Below are 15,338 nucleotides of genomic sequence, written 5' to 3'. Positions count from 1 at the left end.
AATGGCGGCTCCCAACCTACTCCTCTCGCTGTTATCTCACACTATACACACGTTATATATAAGTATCTACATTTGTGTTCACCATAGCGAACCACTAAGCTGGTATGGTGAGTGCAGTCAATAAATGGTCACCACACACAGTCAGAAAACGACGCCACAACCCTCCCTCCCACAGCATTACTCCTCCCTCCATGGAGCACAGCGCTAAATATCACCACAATCCTGCTATTATCAGAATCCTGGTCAGTTTTATCACAGTCAGGGGGCTTCAGTAATACTATCACTGCTAAATAATAGCAGTATCATTTATATTATGGTATTTGTAGGCGATGCTGTGGTCACAAGCTGAACAGCAGTGCTGTGAGCTCGTGCTGCGTCCGCCAGCCTTGGTGGCTTGCTCAATACTGACGCTGTAACACCCAAGAATGTTGGCCTGGATTTTTTTTCTAGGTGGCATCTGGCAACTATCGGTCGTGGCTGTACTATAGCTGCCCCTATCCCAGGCGGGGAGTTTAAATTATAGCGCTAGACACGAAATCATATATAAATGATGTGAGCGGTTTCGGTTTTGTCACTGATATCATTTATATGATATGCGCGGTTTGAGGGTTAATGAGAACAAGGGGTATAATGAGTACAGAAGGTGTAACTAGTACAGAAGGTTTAACGAGTACAAAAGGTTTAACGAGTACATAAGGTTTAACAAGTACATAAGGTGTGACGAGTACAGAAGGTGTAACGAGTACAGAAGGTGTAACGAGTACAGAAGGTGTAACGAGTACAGAAGGTGTAACGAGTACAGAAGGTGTAACGAGTACAGAAGGTGTAACGAGTACAGAAGGTGTAACAAGTACAGGGGAATAATGAGTACAAGCCTGTGTAAATTACTTGTTATTCAACTTCTGCTGTATTTGCTCTCGAATTCGTGGATAGAAGTGGCTTCCACTACAATAGAACTTATCACAGTAAATTCTGCTTGTTAATAGTACTGTATAATAAGTAATTCATCACATAATTATTACTATGCATATTCTTTCTTAAATTAAACTTGTGTAAATATAATTTTAACTTATATAATTGCATTAAGAGTGCATTATTTCAAATTCACATTAGAAATCAATAATTTAAATACCTGTAGAGGAAGGCACTGATTAAGTAGCCAATACAAGTGATGTGCGAGCCTGGGTGAGGTCAATGCACGCTCCAATAGCAACTCTGCTGTGGGTGATATATCCCAAGCTTCATGTTTTACTGCTTGCACTAGCTGGGGCAAAAATGTTATCAGTTCATCTGACCCAAGACCTCTAATCCATTCCACTGCACGTGCACGCACCACACTGTCTGCAAAACTACAAGCATACAAAATGGAACAAGTGAGTGACATTATTTTCAGATTCACATTACCATATGATAAACTATATAGAGTTAGGCCAATTCGTTCTATAAGGGATTTCTTTAAGGGTTGCTTGGGGTCAACCCATCAGACCCCAGGCAACCCCAGAAAAACCAGCATTGAATGTAATGAAACACCATTTTCTGGGTGAGCCTCGGAGGCTCCTTGGACCTATCGGACTGATATATGCATTATTAGTCTGGGGCTTCAGTCACATGAAGTTCTACCTACTGGGAACCACGAGCCAGAACCTGCCTTCCTCAGAGAGGTGCAGGGTGCAATGGCCTATGAGAACTCCACTCTGAGAGTATATTCATGTCTGTCATCGACCAGGGTTAGGCACCCAGAAGAGTAGGCATCCTAAAACAAACCCCAACTGGTAGAAAATTGCAACCCAAGACCAAACTGAGCCCAAGAAAAACAATGCAACAAGCAAAACGTTATCAAACCGATGTGCCACTCGTTTACCACCACCCCACCCCACCCTCCGTTGAGGGGAAAGAGATGGGGGGGCCGTTCACCCAAGTCGGCTGCTCGCCCACCAGTTTGGAGACTGAGAACAAAAAACAAAAACCGGCGACTGGAGGGAGGGTGCCAGGGAGCCTCCGGGGCTCACCCAGAAAATGCAGTTTCATTACATTTAACGCTGGTTTTCTGTGGGGGGACGAAATCGGCTCCTTGGAGCTAGATACCCAAAGATAAGTATAAGAGGGACTTACCCGGGAGGCGGCAGTGCCTCATGACGAAGACGGGACAACTGGCTGCAACTGACGGCTCAAGGCCACACAAGGCCACTGATGGGGGCCTCAAGGAATGGTCACAAGATAATGGGCGACCAGGATCCTGTTCGACCTCCAAAACCCCAGTGCCCAAATGTCAACCCAAGACATGTTCCCAAAGACAGCAGCAAGAGCCGCAAACTTCCAAACATCATTGGCAAGAGGGTACACCACAGGCTGGCTTGACTTGATAACCCTGCTGACGACCTGAGAGACCCGAGCCTTGGAGTAGGGAATGAGGGAAATCGGATCAACCCAAAGCGCTTCCTGGACACAGAACCCGAGGTAACGCTGGTAACGGCTAAGAGCTGCAACCGGACACAAAACATGATGCACCCCAGGCCTGACCAGCCAAGTATCAATAACCCACTGACCTCTCTGGAAGCCTGCCATTCCACACTCATTCTTTGCCAGAAAAGAAGGAGACAGCTGCAAACGAACAAAACGTCCACCAGAACTGGAAGAGCAGTAACCCGAGTCGGAGTAGTGCATGAAGCTCACAAACCCGACTCCCAGGGGCCAAAGCCAACAGAAACAAAGTCTTCTGAAAACAATCTGGGACCAAAGGTGGAGGAGTAAACTGAACCAGCAAGGTACCTTTCTGGCCCAACCTGCTGAAAGAGGCGGAGCCATGGAAAGACACAGTTCAGACACCGAGCAAGCAGCACCTAACACCAAAGCTGGGCCAGCTTAGGAATCCTCCCCCGATAGGATTCAGGCTGAGCCAGTGTCACGTGGGGGTGGGCGGTCCGGGGCTCTGCTAACACTCGGCTGCTAGGGGCTCAAAAGGCCCAAATACTCAGCCCCTCCGACTCCCTGGATTCACCGGAGTCTCCTTGGTCACACAAGATAGGACCAACAATGCCCACCTCCGCAGGTCTTTGCTTCCACCACAAAGGGGTGCCACTGATTCACCCTGGAAGCCCTTCAGTCAACCACGGGGAAACTGCTGTTAACAGTTCCGGCCTAGACCCGTGGGGGAGTGAAGGAAGACTCAGGCTTACCTATAACCATAACCTCCCTGAGTCTTGCCTGCCAGACAAAAAAAAGGTTGCAGGAACTCCTTTCCCGCCTGTCTTCTCTATCTTCCTCTTAGCAAGGTCGCCAGCTGGGTTATTATATCTGCACCCCAGCAATGCAGTTCAGTGGGTGTATCATATATCGTTTGTAGCCAGAAATGTATGCTCATAGAGAAATATCACAAATGGAGGCACACTCAAACACAGTAATAAAATGTGTGGATTTACTGACGCAAATTACATGAACACACACACACAATCACAAGTAATACATGGATATGGAATATGGATGATGAGTCTGGAGATCGTCAGCCTCTTCTTCCACGACCTCCAACTCTCCTTCAACTGGGCAGGAAGACAGGAGTCTCACACTCTCACAGGAGGGCCTCTTCACCACGTCGGCACCTCTTCTTCACTGTCCTGCCATCCATACACACTGTCCTCTCTGACAGTCCTGGACACAAGCTGCCTTGCAGCCTACTCTACTATTAAAGTAATAAAGTCTTGCTGCCACATACACAAGTAAATATTGTGGCCTAACTAGCCTACTCATACAAGGGGTAATGGGAGGGAAAATGATCTACCTTACACTCCTGGCTCACGACGCCTGTCCCTCGATGGTGTGAGGTTCCCACGCTTCCTTGGGTCGATCCTCGACGATCCAGGGCGTTCCACAGGTCCTCAGGAGTCGTGAAGCCTTCGCGTCGTCGCCGTTCCAATCCCTGAGATTCAGCTGCCCCAATCCTGGTTCATCGATGGGCGCTGAGCTAATCACTATTTTTTCCCCACACTCGCCTCTCCCACAGGGCGTCGCTCCTTGTCCTAGGCACTGTGTCGTCCTTCCAAGATTCTCAGTGGATGTGACCCCAGTCACAGCTAGCTTGCTCGCCCACCTTCCAGACCTCAACGTCCAGCCAGCGGCGCCGCCCAGCGTCGTCGCCGACTATTTTCCAAGTTTGGGCACTTCTCTGCTCACTGAACTTGGTTCCTCTTTGGCTTCCCAGAAGCGCAGGGTCTCCAATAACTATGTTGGCGGCGATGGTCAGCTCAATCCACTGGACAAGGCTTGCAGAGCCTCCAATTCTTGAGAGCAGACCGAGGCGCGTCCTGTCGCTTCCACGGTCAGTACAACTCTGACGTTGGCGCCGCCCGGGGCACTCGGTGACGTCATGGCGGGCCCTGATTTGTCGCCCGCGACCTACGTCGGCCAATCCGCGATTGGCATAGTGTCCCTTCCACAAGGTCATATCTGCCGTAGGGGATACTGTTTCATTTTATATCAGGGCGCCAACTTTCCTTTATTTACAACTTATAATATAACCTCCTTCCATTAAATGGCAGCCGGTCTGGTCGCCAAATATATCATTAGACTCCCTGAACCTCAGAGAATCAGTAGGGAGAGCTGATATGACTCTTTAAGCCGGCAAACGAAAGAAATAGGAGAGGGCACCGTAACATACCCCTCCCCTTAAAATAAGAGTCATATCGGAAGAGCAGCACTCAAGAGGGCAACCTATACTCTTGCTCCCTCCGTTCCTGAAGTGTCACTCCTCCAGTTGGTGACGTGGCTCATACCACTTTGCCAGTCACTTGCCTCATTGTATCTCCACCTCGCATAGGACCGGGTGTGATGGGTGTTCCCTGAACACCTACAAGAAATCCTCTCTCCGTGGCTACGAGTGTACTCCCACGGCTCGTTACCACTGTAAGATTCAGTGCATGCAGCGCCTCCACCGCGTCGTGCACTCCGGGATCGTCTTGCATTTCCACTGCGTCCTACAGGTACTCCATGTTTCCTCTCATGATCTCCTCTTCGCCAATCTTCTCTCTTCTCGGTTCCTCTTCTCCCGTAGGTGCGTTGTCTCCTCACAGTGGCACTTGTAACCTGTACTCCATCCAGCAGCTCCCTCTCTTCCACACTAGGCTTTTGCGATGGCCCAATGCCCCTCTGGTTAGGCTGGCGCCTACCCTGGGTGTACCTATTCCCTGCTTTCTTCGTATTGCCTTTCCTATACCACTCGCTCCTTCGTTCCCGACGAACATCTTCACTCCTCCATGAGATTTTCTTCCCTGCAGACGTCTTCTTCGGTTCGTGGTTGGGCTCTTCCACCTCCCTGTGGCTCACCTCACTACGGTGGTTCGCCTTGCACCTACCACTATTCATCTGGCCGGCATAGGGTGCCTTGCGTCGTGGCTCCTCCACTCTGCCCCTCACTGCCGTTCGCTCATCCACTGAGCTTACTTTATTCACGTTTCTGTATGGAGGGAGTGCGGTCTGCAGCCTCTTCACCGCCCCAGGCGTTTGCACAGCTGCTCCTCGCCACTCCTCCACACGCATCATCAGGCTTAGTCGGAGGTCCCCGTCGGGGTTTTCCACAACCTCCGACGACCTCTCTGCACTCTCGCCCTCGTTGTCGTCGTCTCTGGCGACGTTTTCCCTGGCGAAGTCGGCTTCCTCACCACCATCTGGAACGACCGATACCTCACCTGGCAGGGTTGTACCGCTGCTTGCAACATAGGCACTCTTGGCCCAATCGGGTTGTATCCTGCCTCCTCCGAGGTCATTACCCAGCACCATCTGTACATGCTCTAGGGGTAACTTAGGGGCTACAGCTACTATAGCTCTCTCGACTCCGTAGTCGGCAATCAGCTGTACTTCGTGAAGTGGCAACCTGTATTCCTCCCCCACACTGCGTATCCTCACCACTCCCACAGGTGAATCATTAAATTCCTTGGGGAGAATACTCCTGGTCACCATACTTATGTCAGCACCCGTATCTCGAAGCACGGCAACCTCCACTGGGTCTGACCTTCCAAACTTCACGTTGGCCCCGAAAACGAAGGGATGTTCACCCAACTTCATTTCCCAACCATTCACGTTAGGTCCACTATAATATGGGGTGTGAACAAACACTCTCTCCTCTTCCAACATTAATCCTACATTCCTTTGGTGCTCCTCACACTCGCGGGCATAATGTCCTCTCACGCCACAGTTGTAGCATCGGCTGCCTCTCCTGGGTGACCACTCGCCAGTCACTCTGGCGGTACCACTTGCAGACGTCCCCTGGGTCCTCCTTGGACTCCCTGTCGTCGTATCCGGGACTGCAGCACTTGTTCCCGAGTTAGGTCCACTGCTCACAGCTTGGGGCTTCCTCCCCGCGTCTCTTGAGCTCTTGAACCACGTTACTTCATCGGGCACACTACTCTTGGGAGAGTCCCCACTCGTCCTCGCTCCTCCTGAACTCCTAAAGTTCCCTCCCGACCTGGGGTAAGGCGAGTGTCTGGCCGGCCCCTCCCTCCTGATATGTAGTGCCTCCTCCAGCATGTCGGCTCGATCCGCTGCAGCCTTCAGGTCCTTAATACCTGCTTCTCTCACCCTTACTCGCAACTCAGGATGGAGCACTGACATAAACTTCTCCATCACTATCAGTCGTTTGATATCATCCACCGACTCCGCTTCCTCCGCCTTCAACCATCGTAGGAATTTCCGTTCCATATCCCTGGCGGTCTCGGCGTAAGTCTTTCCCGACGCTCTTGTACACTCTCTGAACCGCTTCCGGTACATCTCCGGAGTCAGCCGGAATGAGTGGAGAACCGCATTCTTAATCGCGTCATAACTAGTACACTCCTCTAGGTCCAGCATGTTATAGGCTTCCCGGGCCTCTCCAGTCAACCTGCCCTGGACCAGAGCAGCCCAATCATCTTCCGGCCACTCCTTCAGAGTCGCTATCCGTTCAAAGTGTTCGAAGAACGCCTCAGCTTCTTGTGGTTCGAACGTAGGTAAGTCACGTTCCCTTACCTTGAGGTCATCCCGCCGTGCAGGTAGTGAGGGCAGACCACGTTCAACGCGACGCAATTCGACTTCTTTCTTTGCCTTTATCTCCTCCAGTCGCAGTTGTCTCTCTCCTTCTTCTCGCTGCAGCCGAGCTTCTCGCTCCTCTCGCTGCAGCTGCAGCCGTGCTTCTCGCTCACCTCGCTGCAGCTCAGCTGCACGTTCCTCTCGCTGCAGCTCAGCTGCACGTTCCTCTCGCTGCATTTGCGCTTCTCTTTCCTCTCGTCGCAGCTGGGCTTCCAGTTGCATCTTCATTATTTCCAGTTGCAGGCTCCTCTTACTACAGCTGGACCTTCCACTGCTCCCATGTTCACTGTGAATTCTCTCCACACTGGTAGGCGCTTGGGGTGGCCCTAGTCGGGACGGTTCACCTTGCGACGGCTCTCCTCGGGACGGCTCCTCTTGAGATGGCTCCTCTCCCGTCGCTCCCTCTCGAGCTGTGAGCTGTGCCATGATCTCTATCCTTCGCTCCGCTACCTTGGTCGTCCTCAACCTGATCCCAAAGTGGTTTGCCACTTGTTGGAGCTGGGCCTTGGTGCACTCTTCCAAAATTCTCTCGTCCCTTGTGTCAATAAATTTCTTTACTTTGTCTTCCTCCATCTCTATATCATTGAGCATACACGACAGCACAGACAAGTTAGTAGGCACTAATTTCACCGTTTCAGTCCCTTAGCTGGTTGAGTAACAGTACCACCGAATTCACTGGCCACACTGTATTAGTACCCTGGCAACACTTGTCTTGCAATTTGGTCCACACTGTAGCTTGATCCACGCTTCCTGGCGAAGTTCCCAGTTCTTGGCTACTGGGGTTCGAATCCTGGCGAGGTCGCCAGTTCTCTTGTCACGTGGGGGTGGGCGGTCCGGGGCTCTGCTAACACTCGGCTGCTAGGGGCTCAAAAGGCCCAAATACTCAGCCCCTCCGACTCCCTGGATTCACCGGAGTCTCCTTGGTCACACAAGATAGGACCAACAATGCCCACCTCCGCAGGTCTTTGCTTCCACCACAAAGGGGTGCCACTGATTCACCCTGGAAGCCCTTCAGTCAACCACGGGGAAACTGCTGTTAACAGTTCCGGCCTAGACCCGTGGGGGAGTGAAGGAAGACTCAGGCTTACCTATAACCATAACCTCCCTGAGTCTTGCCTGCCAGACAAAAAAAAGGTTGCAGGAACTCCTTTCCCGCCTGTCTTCTCTATCTTCCTCTTAGCAAGGTCGCCAGCTGGGTTATTATATCTGCACCCCAGCAATGCAGTTCAGTGGGTGTATCATATATCGTTTGTAGCCAGAAATGTATGCTCATAGAGAAATATCACAAATGGAGGCACACTCAAACACAGTAATAAAATGTGTGGATTTACTGACGCAAATTACATGAACACACACACACAATCACAAGTAATACATGGATATGGAATATGGATGATGAGTCTGGAGATCGTCAGCCTCTTCTTCCACGACCTCCAACTCTCCTTCAACTGGGCAGGAAGACAGGAGTCTCACACTCTCACAGGAGGGCCTCTTCACCACGTCGGCACCTCTTCTTCACTGTCCTGCCATCCATACACACTGTCCTCTCTGACAGTCCTGGACACAAGCTGCCTTGCAGCCTACTCTACTATTAAAGTAATAAAGTCTTGCTGCCACATACACAAGTAAATATTGTGGCCTAACTAGCCTACTCATACAAGGGGTAATGGGAGGGAAAATGATCTACCTTACACTCCTGGCTCACGACGCCTGTCCCTCGATGGTGTGAGGTTCCCACGCTTCCTTGGGTCGATCCTCGACGATCCAGGGCGTTCCACAGGTCCTCAGGAGTCGTGAAGCCTTCGCGTCGTCGCCGTTCCAATCCCTGAGATTCAGCTGCCCCAATCCTGGTTCATCGATGGGCGCTGAGCTAATCACTATTTTTTCCCCACACTCGCCTCTCCCACAGGGCGTCGCTCCTTGTCCTAGGCACTGTGTCGTCCTTCCAAGATTCTCAGTGGATGTGACCCCAGTCACAGCTAGCTTGCTCGCCCACCTTCCAGACCTCAACGTCCAGCCAGCGGCGCCGCCCAGCGTCGTCGCCGACTATTTTCCAAGTTTGGGCACTTCTCTGCTCACTGAACTTGGTTCCTCTTTGGCTTCCCAGAAGCGCAGGGTCTCCAATAACTATGTTGGCGGCGATGGTCAGCTCAATCCACTGGACAAGGCTTGCAGAGCCTCCAATTCTTGAGAGCAGACCGAGGCGCGTCCTGTCGCTTCCACGGTCAGTACAACTCTGACGTTGGCGCCGCCCGGGGCACTCGGTGACGTCATGGCGGGCCCTGATTTGTCGCCCGCGACCTACGTCGGCCAATCCGCGATTGGCATAGTGTCCCTTCCACAAGGTCATATCTGCCGTAGGGGATACTGTTTCATTTTATATCAGGGCGCCAACTTTCCTTTATTTACAACTTATAATATAACCTCCTTCCATTAAATGGCAGCCGGTCTGGTCGCCAAATATATCATTAGACTCCCTGAACCTCAGAGAATCAGTAGGGAGAGCTGATATGACTCTTTAAGCCGGCAAACGAAAGAAATAGGAGAGGGCACCGTAACACCAGAAACCGAAGCGACGAAGCAACGAAGCCGAAACCGACAAGCAACGAAGCAAAACGTCGTTCGTTTTGGTATCAAACTGTTCGCAACATAAAGGCATGTATTTTAAAACTAGTCCCATAATAATACAGCAATAAATGGAATTTTATCAAATATTGGATGCACATCACAAAATTATTTATATTTTTCCAGTGTTCTGACATCACTTTTCATGTTACATCTTTCATTTTGGTATGAAATTGTTAGCAATCTAAAGGCACACATTATAAAACTAGTCCCATAATAATAGGACAATAAATAGAATTTTAACAAATATTTTAAAATTTGGACCAAAAACGTATTTATAATCTTTCCAGTGTTCCGACATCAACTTTCGTGTTACATTTTTCATTTGGGTATCAAATTGTGCGCACTCTAAAGGCGATCATTTTAAAACCCACTCCTAGATTGATCAGATAAAATTAAAATTTTTAACAAATATTTTAAAAGATGAACGCAAGCACGAGTCACCGACTCGGACTCAAGAGAAAAATGGATGACACCAGCGGCGTTAGAAGAGTGCGAAAGTGTTAAGATGATGAAGAGACCCCAGGACGGGCGATATGACAAAGCCACACACGACCACTTGGGCTAAGGAACATTAACCAAATACTGAACTGCCAACATTCTGATAGAACACAAAAATCCTTGAGCACAAATAAAAGCCCATGACATAATAGACAGCAGCCAAAGCTGCATACTTACGAGCAACATTGGCCTGGCAAGCAGGCTAGGTAGATTTTATGACCCTGCAGACAACCTAGGAAATGCAAGCCTTGGTGCAGGGAATCAAGAAAATAGGATTAACCAACAAAGCATCTACTAAAACAGAATTTGTGGTATGCAGGTAGTGGTAAAGAGCCACCACAAGTTGTGACAAATGATGCACCCCTAGCTGTACCAATCAATCACCAAAGGACCTCAATTGCACACAAGCCAAAAAGGCTATATCAGGTATTCAGATAATTCCTTTGAATGAAGATAATTTCAGGAAATCAGATAATATGGAAGGATAAAACAGGCTTCATTGTAGGGTAACTAACATTCACATTATTTTAACATGTGCCTCAAGCAACAAATCAGGCAAAAACTTTATTGCATAATTGAATGCTTTTATATGTGAATATTAAAATCCTAATATATAAAATCCCAAACACATTCATAAAATATACATTAAATTTTCTTCTGAAAAGCAGAAACTTCTGTATATACTACACTTAATCTAATTAAAAATAGAGAAATATTTGTAATGATGATTATTACTGGTTTCTAACATTTAAATGAAAAATTGTCTTGTATTAAACTGCATGAAGCAAAATATAAATGGAAGGAGACACATTCAAGATAACACCCAGTACAGTACTTAGCAAAAATTCCATGCTTACTACATTGTTTATATGGGATATGAATTAGATGTATTGCCAAGTTTAAATAATGGAACTAGATTGGTATAAAATTTCAGGGGCAAAATATATTACACCATTCACAACAACTGAAATTATAGCTAAGTCCTTATCCAATTCCTACCTCAGAATAATTCTAAAACCTAAGTTTGAAAAATATTTCCAAGTAATATTGTATTGTACAAAATTTGTCAGTCCACGAAAATGAGCCCCAACTTTCTACACACCATGGTAAAAGAAGGTGTAAGGCATCTGAAGGCACTGGTGAGGCCCAGTTCTTTATTAGAGAATGAAGGTCTGGCAAGCATGACACGTCCCAAGAGTGAGCTGCTAGAAGAACTTTGGCTAAAGCAAAGGGTTCTTCGTGCAAGTAATGTCGTTTTTCCCATAATATCTCTCTCTCTTCCACTGAACCCCTAGAAAAGAAAATTATGTATAAACATAGTGTGATAAAAAATTAACTTACGTATACACACACACAATCATTCGGGAATCATTCAGAACTTTGTATACCACATATGTCAGGCCAATCCTGGAGTATGCAGCCCCAGCATGGAGTCCATATCTAGTCAAGGATAAGACCAAACTGGAAAAGGTTCAATGGTTTGAGAGGAGGCTACGGGAATTAAAACTCACTTTGCTGGAAGACAGAAGAGTTAGGGGAACATGATCACCACATTTAACAATCTCAAGGGAATTGATAGGGTAGATAAAGACAGGCTATTGAACACAAGGGGTACACGCACTAGGGGACACTATACTTAGGTAATTACAGGTGGAAACTGAGTGCCCAAATGAGCCACAGAGATATTAGAAAGAACTTTTTTTAGTGTCAGAGTGGTTGACAAATGGAATGCATTAGGAAGTGATGTGGTGGAGGCTGACTCCATACACAGTTTCAAGTATAGATATGATAGAGCCCAATAAGCTCAAGAACCTGTACACCTGTTGATTGACAGTTGAGAGGCGGGACCAAAGACCCAGAGCTCAACCCCCGCAAGCACAATTAGATGAGTACACACACACACACACACACACACACACACACACACACACACACACACACACTGGAAATCAACAAACTGGAAAAGGTGCAAAGACATGCTACTAAGTGGCTCCCAGAACTGAAGGACAAGAGCTACGAGGAGAGGTTAGAGGCATTAAATATGCCAAAACTAGAAGACAGAAGAAAAAGAGGTGATATGATCACTACATACAAAATAGTAACAGGAATTGATAAAATCGATAGGGAAGATTTCCTGAGACCTGGAACTTTAAGAACAAGAGGTCATATATATAAACTAACTAAACACAGATGCCGAAGAAATATAAGAAAATTCACTTTCGCAAACAGAGTGGTAGACGGTTGGAACAAGTTAAGTGAGAAGGTGGTGGAGGCCAAGACCATCAGTAGTTTCAAAGCGTTATATGACAAAGAGTGCTGGGAAGACGGGACACCACGAGCGTAGCTCTCATCCTGTAACTACACTTAGGTAATTACACTTAGGTAATTACACACACACACACACACACACACACACACACACAATTGAGAGTACAAATAGGTGAGTACACATTTATATGTACATTGTACATATAAAGGAAAAAAGAACTAAGGGACAAGAAAAAACCAGCATTGAATGTAATGAAATGCCATTTTCTGGGTGAGCCCTGGAGAACAGTGAAAAGGTAGGAACCGGCTCGTGCAGCTGCACAAGGCCATCATCCTGAGGATGCACAGGGGCAAACAAGCACGCATTAAGGTGCTCAAACTCCCCCCCCCCCCCCCCCAAGATAAATCTACAGAACGGTATAAGTTTCTTGTGAGGGTATGGATTTTGACCAGCTAAATCTTCTACCAGAGTATGGACTGCACTAGCGCTGCTGTGCACCTATATACGTAAATGGCTGTGTACTCAGTCTAGATTTGGTAATCTGTACACGAGACATCAAGTGCTTATTCTCGTTGGAGAGCTTAGGCCATCAGCATTCCAAATATGTTGCAATGGCAGTTGCTATGCATTTGTAGAAATAGTTAGAAAGTGTAGCAGTTTTACTGTTAGATTGTGGGAGACGAGCAGAGCGAGAGGGAAGGCGGGTGGTACCAGCCGCCTGAGCCGTTCCCATGGCAACAAGCTGATGTCACCACCAGTGTGCCAAGCAAGGGGAAGCCATGAATGGCTGAGGGCCTTAGCCCTAGGTGCATGACTCTGTAATTGGTAAGTTTGAGGAAGAACCAGTAAGTGAGCGTCTTTGCGCTCTAGGCCCAAGACACCAATTTGCACATAGTCACTACGCTTGTCTGACATTTCGCTTGGTCAGCGACCAAGTGAAACTACTGTCTCTAGTGACTTCTAGGTACATTTTATATTCTCGTGACATCGACATGTGTCTGTAGGAAATGAGCAGAATCCGGGAACTCGTCATATGTGTGTATATTACAAGAATGTACAAGACTGGAAAAGTAGTGGTGGGTAAACCATATGTGCAGGAGTAACGGACTGTGTCATGAATTCCCATCTCCAGTCATCATCAGACTTCACCTGATCTCCTGCTTAAGTCACTTAGCAGTTGAGATATCTGAGAATAACTCGCCAGTGTTCATGGCAGTTTTTCCACTAGAAATTTGTGGGAATTTCGGTCCAAGTGCTGGACATTGTCGTTCGCCATGTTTGCCACCATTTTGTACAAGCACGTTGCTTCACCCTGAGGGAGGGACAAAGTCAGCAAGTTAGGGTGGGTATGAACTGTACAGAGCCATGTTGTGCTCTGCACAGGCTACTCCTAGCCCAAGCCGCGCCGCCGCTGATCTTCGAGACTACAGTGCTTCAGTCTTCATGTTTACATGGGGTAGTATGTCTGAAGGCTGGCCTGAGTAATTGATTTAGTACCCCTTGTGTTGTAGTGGTGATTATTATCTCTAACCCTGATTCGTGTCTAGGGGGGTCCACCAGCATTGTCCTTTCAGCACCTGATAGGTGACAGGAAGTGTAGAGCGCGTGAGATTTCACCTATGTAGACGTCTTGTCAATCAAGGAGGGCTTGAACTGAGTGTATGTGTGCAGACGAGTGTGTGTTTGGTCACATGGGAAACACATTCAGTTGTTTAATAAAGTCGGACAAGAAGGGCCGTCCAAGAGTTATTATACTCCATACTGGTGTGAGGTTATGTATTGATTACATTTCTTGTCTGTATATTTTTATGACATTCCCCATGTCCACATGTGAAGTACATTTCAGGAGATCCAGTTCTGGTCATTATGTTATGGTAGCGTAAGAATGTTATAACACCGGGAGATTTCCTGGCATAGGCTAGTGTGTGAATTTACAAATGTATTGTGTGTTTCTGTTCACACTTTGTCCAAGCGAAGAGAATATCCAAATGGATTATTCCCAAACACCCCAGATAAGATAACCCTGGCAGTGCAAGCGCACCAATACAGGGGCACCCAAAGAAGAGAGGATTTTTTTTTTTTTAACAGGACACTATTTTTCAGCAGTGTCCTGAAAATCAGGACACTGCAGGTAGAGCAACAAAGAGGGCACCTCACACTCCCTACTATCAGAATAGAACTGACAGTAGTGCAGCTGGTTGACCCTTGGCTGCCAACCTTTTCTATCCTTAACAAGGGGGAAGAGGGGGTGAACAAACTCTCGCTAGTTTCATGAATTTTCAACCATTTGTTTACATTGCTGGGGAAGTTCTTTCAACTATTTTTAGGCTGTGGTCTCACTTATAACCACCAGTGGTTTGTTTTGCTTTGTTGACTTTCTGGGTGCTTCCCTGTTGGTGGCAGACATGAATAAATTCGTAGTAATTTTACCATATGTGCCGCCACTCCCTGCACCTCTTCAAGGGGACCAGGTTCTGGCTTGCGGTCCCCGGTAAGCCAATAGAACTTCATGACTAATGGCACCTAGTAGTATGGCACTATCAGAATTGATTGCATCAGGAAGCCATAAGGGGCTCTTTCCAGAAATAAAATAACGAAAATCAATTGTCAGAGGCTCAGATAACTAAAAATAGAACCCCCCCCCAGCAAACACAAATATTGTAGGCCACTGAGTAGAGGATAATATCCATGCAAAAGGGAGCAGAGGGAGAAGCACAGCCATTGGTTAATAGCAAAACTGATGGAAATCCCTCAATTTCCAAGTAGCTTATGCTTCCCAAGAAGCATAAGCGTGCTTAGTGGACAAATCACTAATGATCCACATCAAAGATCCATGTGGCTTGCCAGGATCTAAAAGTATCGACCAAGCAGGGCACTCAGAGACTTAGGCATG

At 47.5% G+C, this 15,338-nt stretch overlaps 1 protein-coding gene across 4 annotated transcripts in view; it reads right to left on the bottom strand.

The window, feature by feature from the left end:
* The window catches only part of LOC123755348 (phosphatidylinositol 4-phosphate 3-kinase C2 domain-containing subunit alpha), a 232,027-nt gene that overhangs the window by 92,270 nt on the left and 124,419 nt on the right, over positions 1 to 15,338 (bottom strand). For all 4 annotated transcript variants that reach the window (XM_045737887.2, XM_045737888.2, XM_069327888.1 and 1 more), the window contains exons 16-17: positions 11,279 to 11,467; positions 1,133 to 1,349 (exon numbers count right to left, since the gene is read on the bottom strand). In XM_045737887.2, the coding sequence (XP_045593843.1) occupies positions 1,133 to 1,349; positions 11,279 to 11,467 (406 nt within the window). The remainder of the gene's footprint in view (positions 1 to 1,132; positions 1,350 to 11,278; positions 11,468 to 15,338) is intronic.

The sequence above is a fragment of the Procambarus clarkii genome, chromosome 20 (genome assembly GCF_040958095.1).
Source record: "Procambarus clarkii isolate CNS0578487 chromosome 20, FALCON_Pclarkii_2.0, whole genome shotgun sequence".
Taxonomy (NCBI): Eukaryota; Metazoa; Arthropoda; class Malacostraca; order Decapoda; family Cambaridae; genus Procambarus; species Procambarus clarkii.
This window is presented reverse-complemented; position numbering and strand designations above follow the sequence as displayed.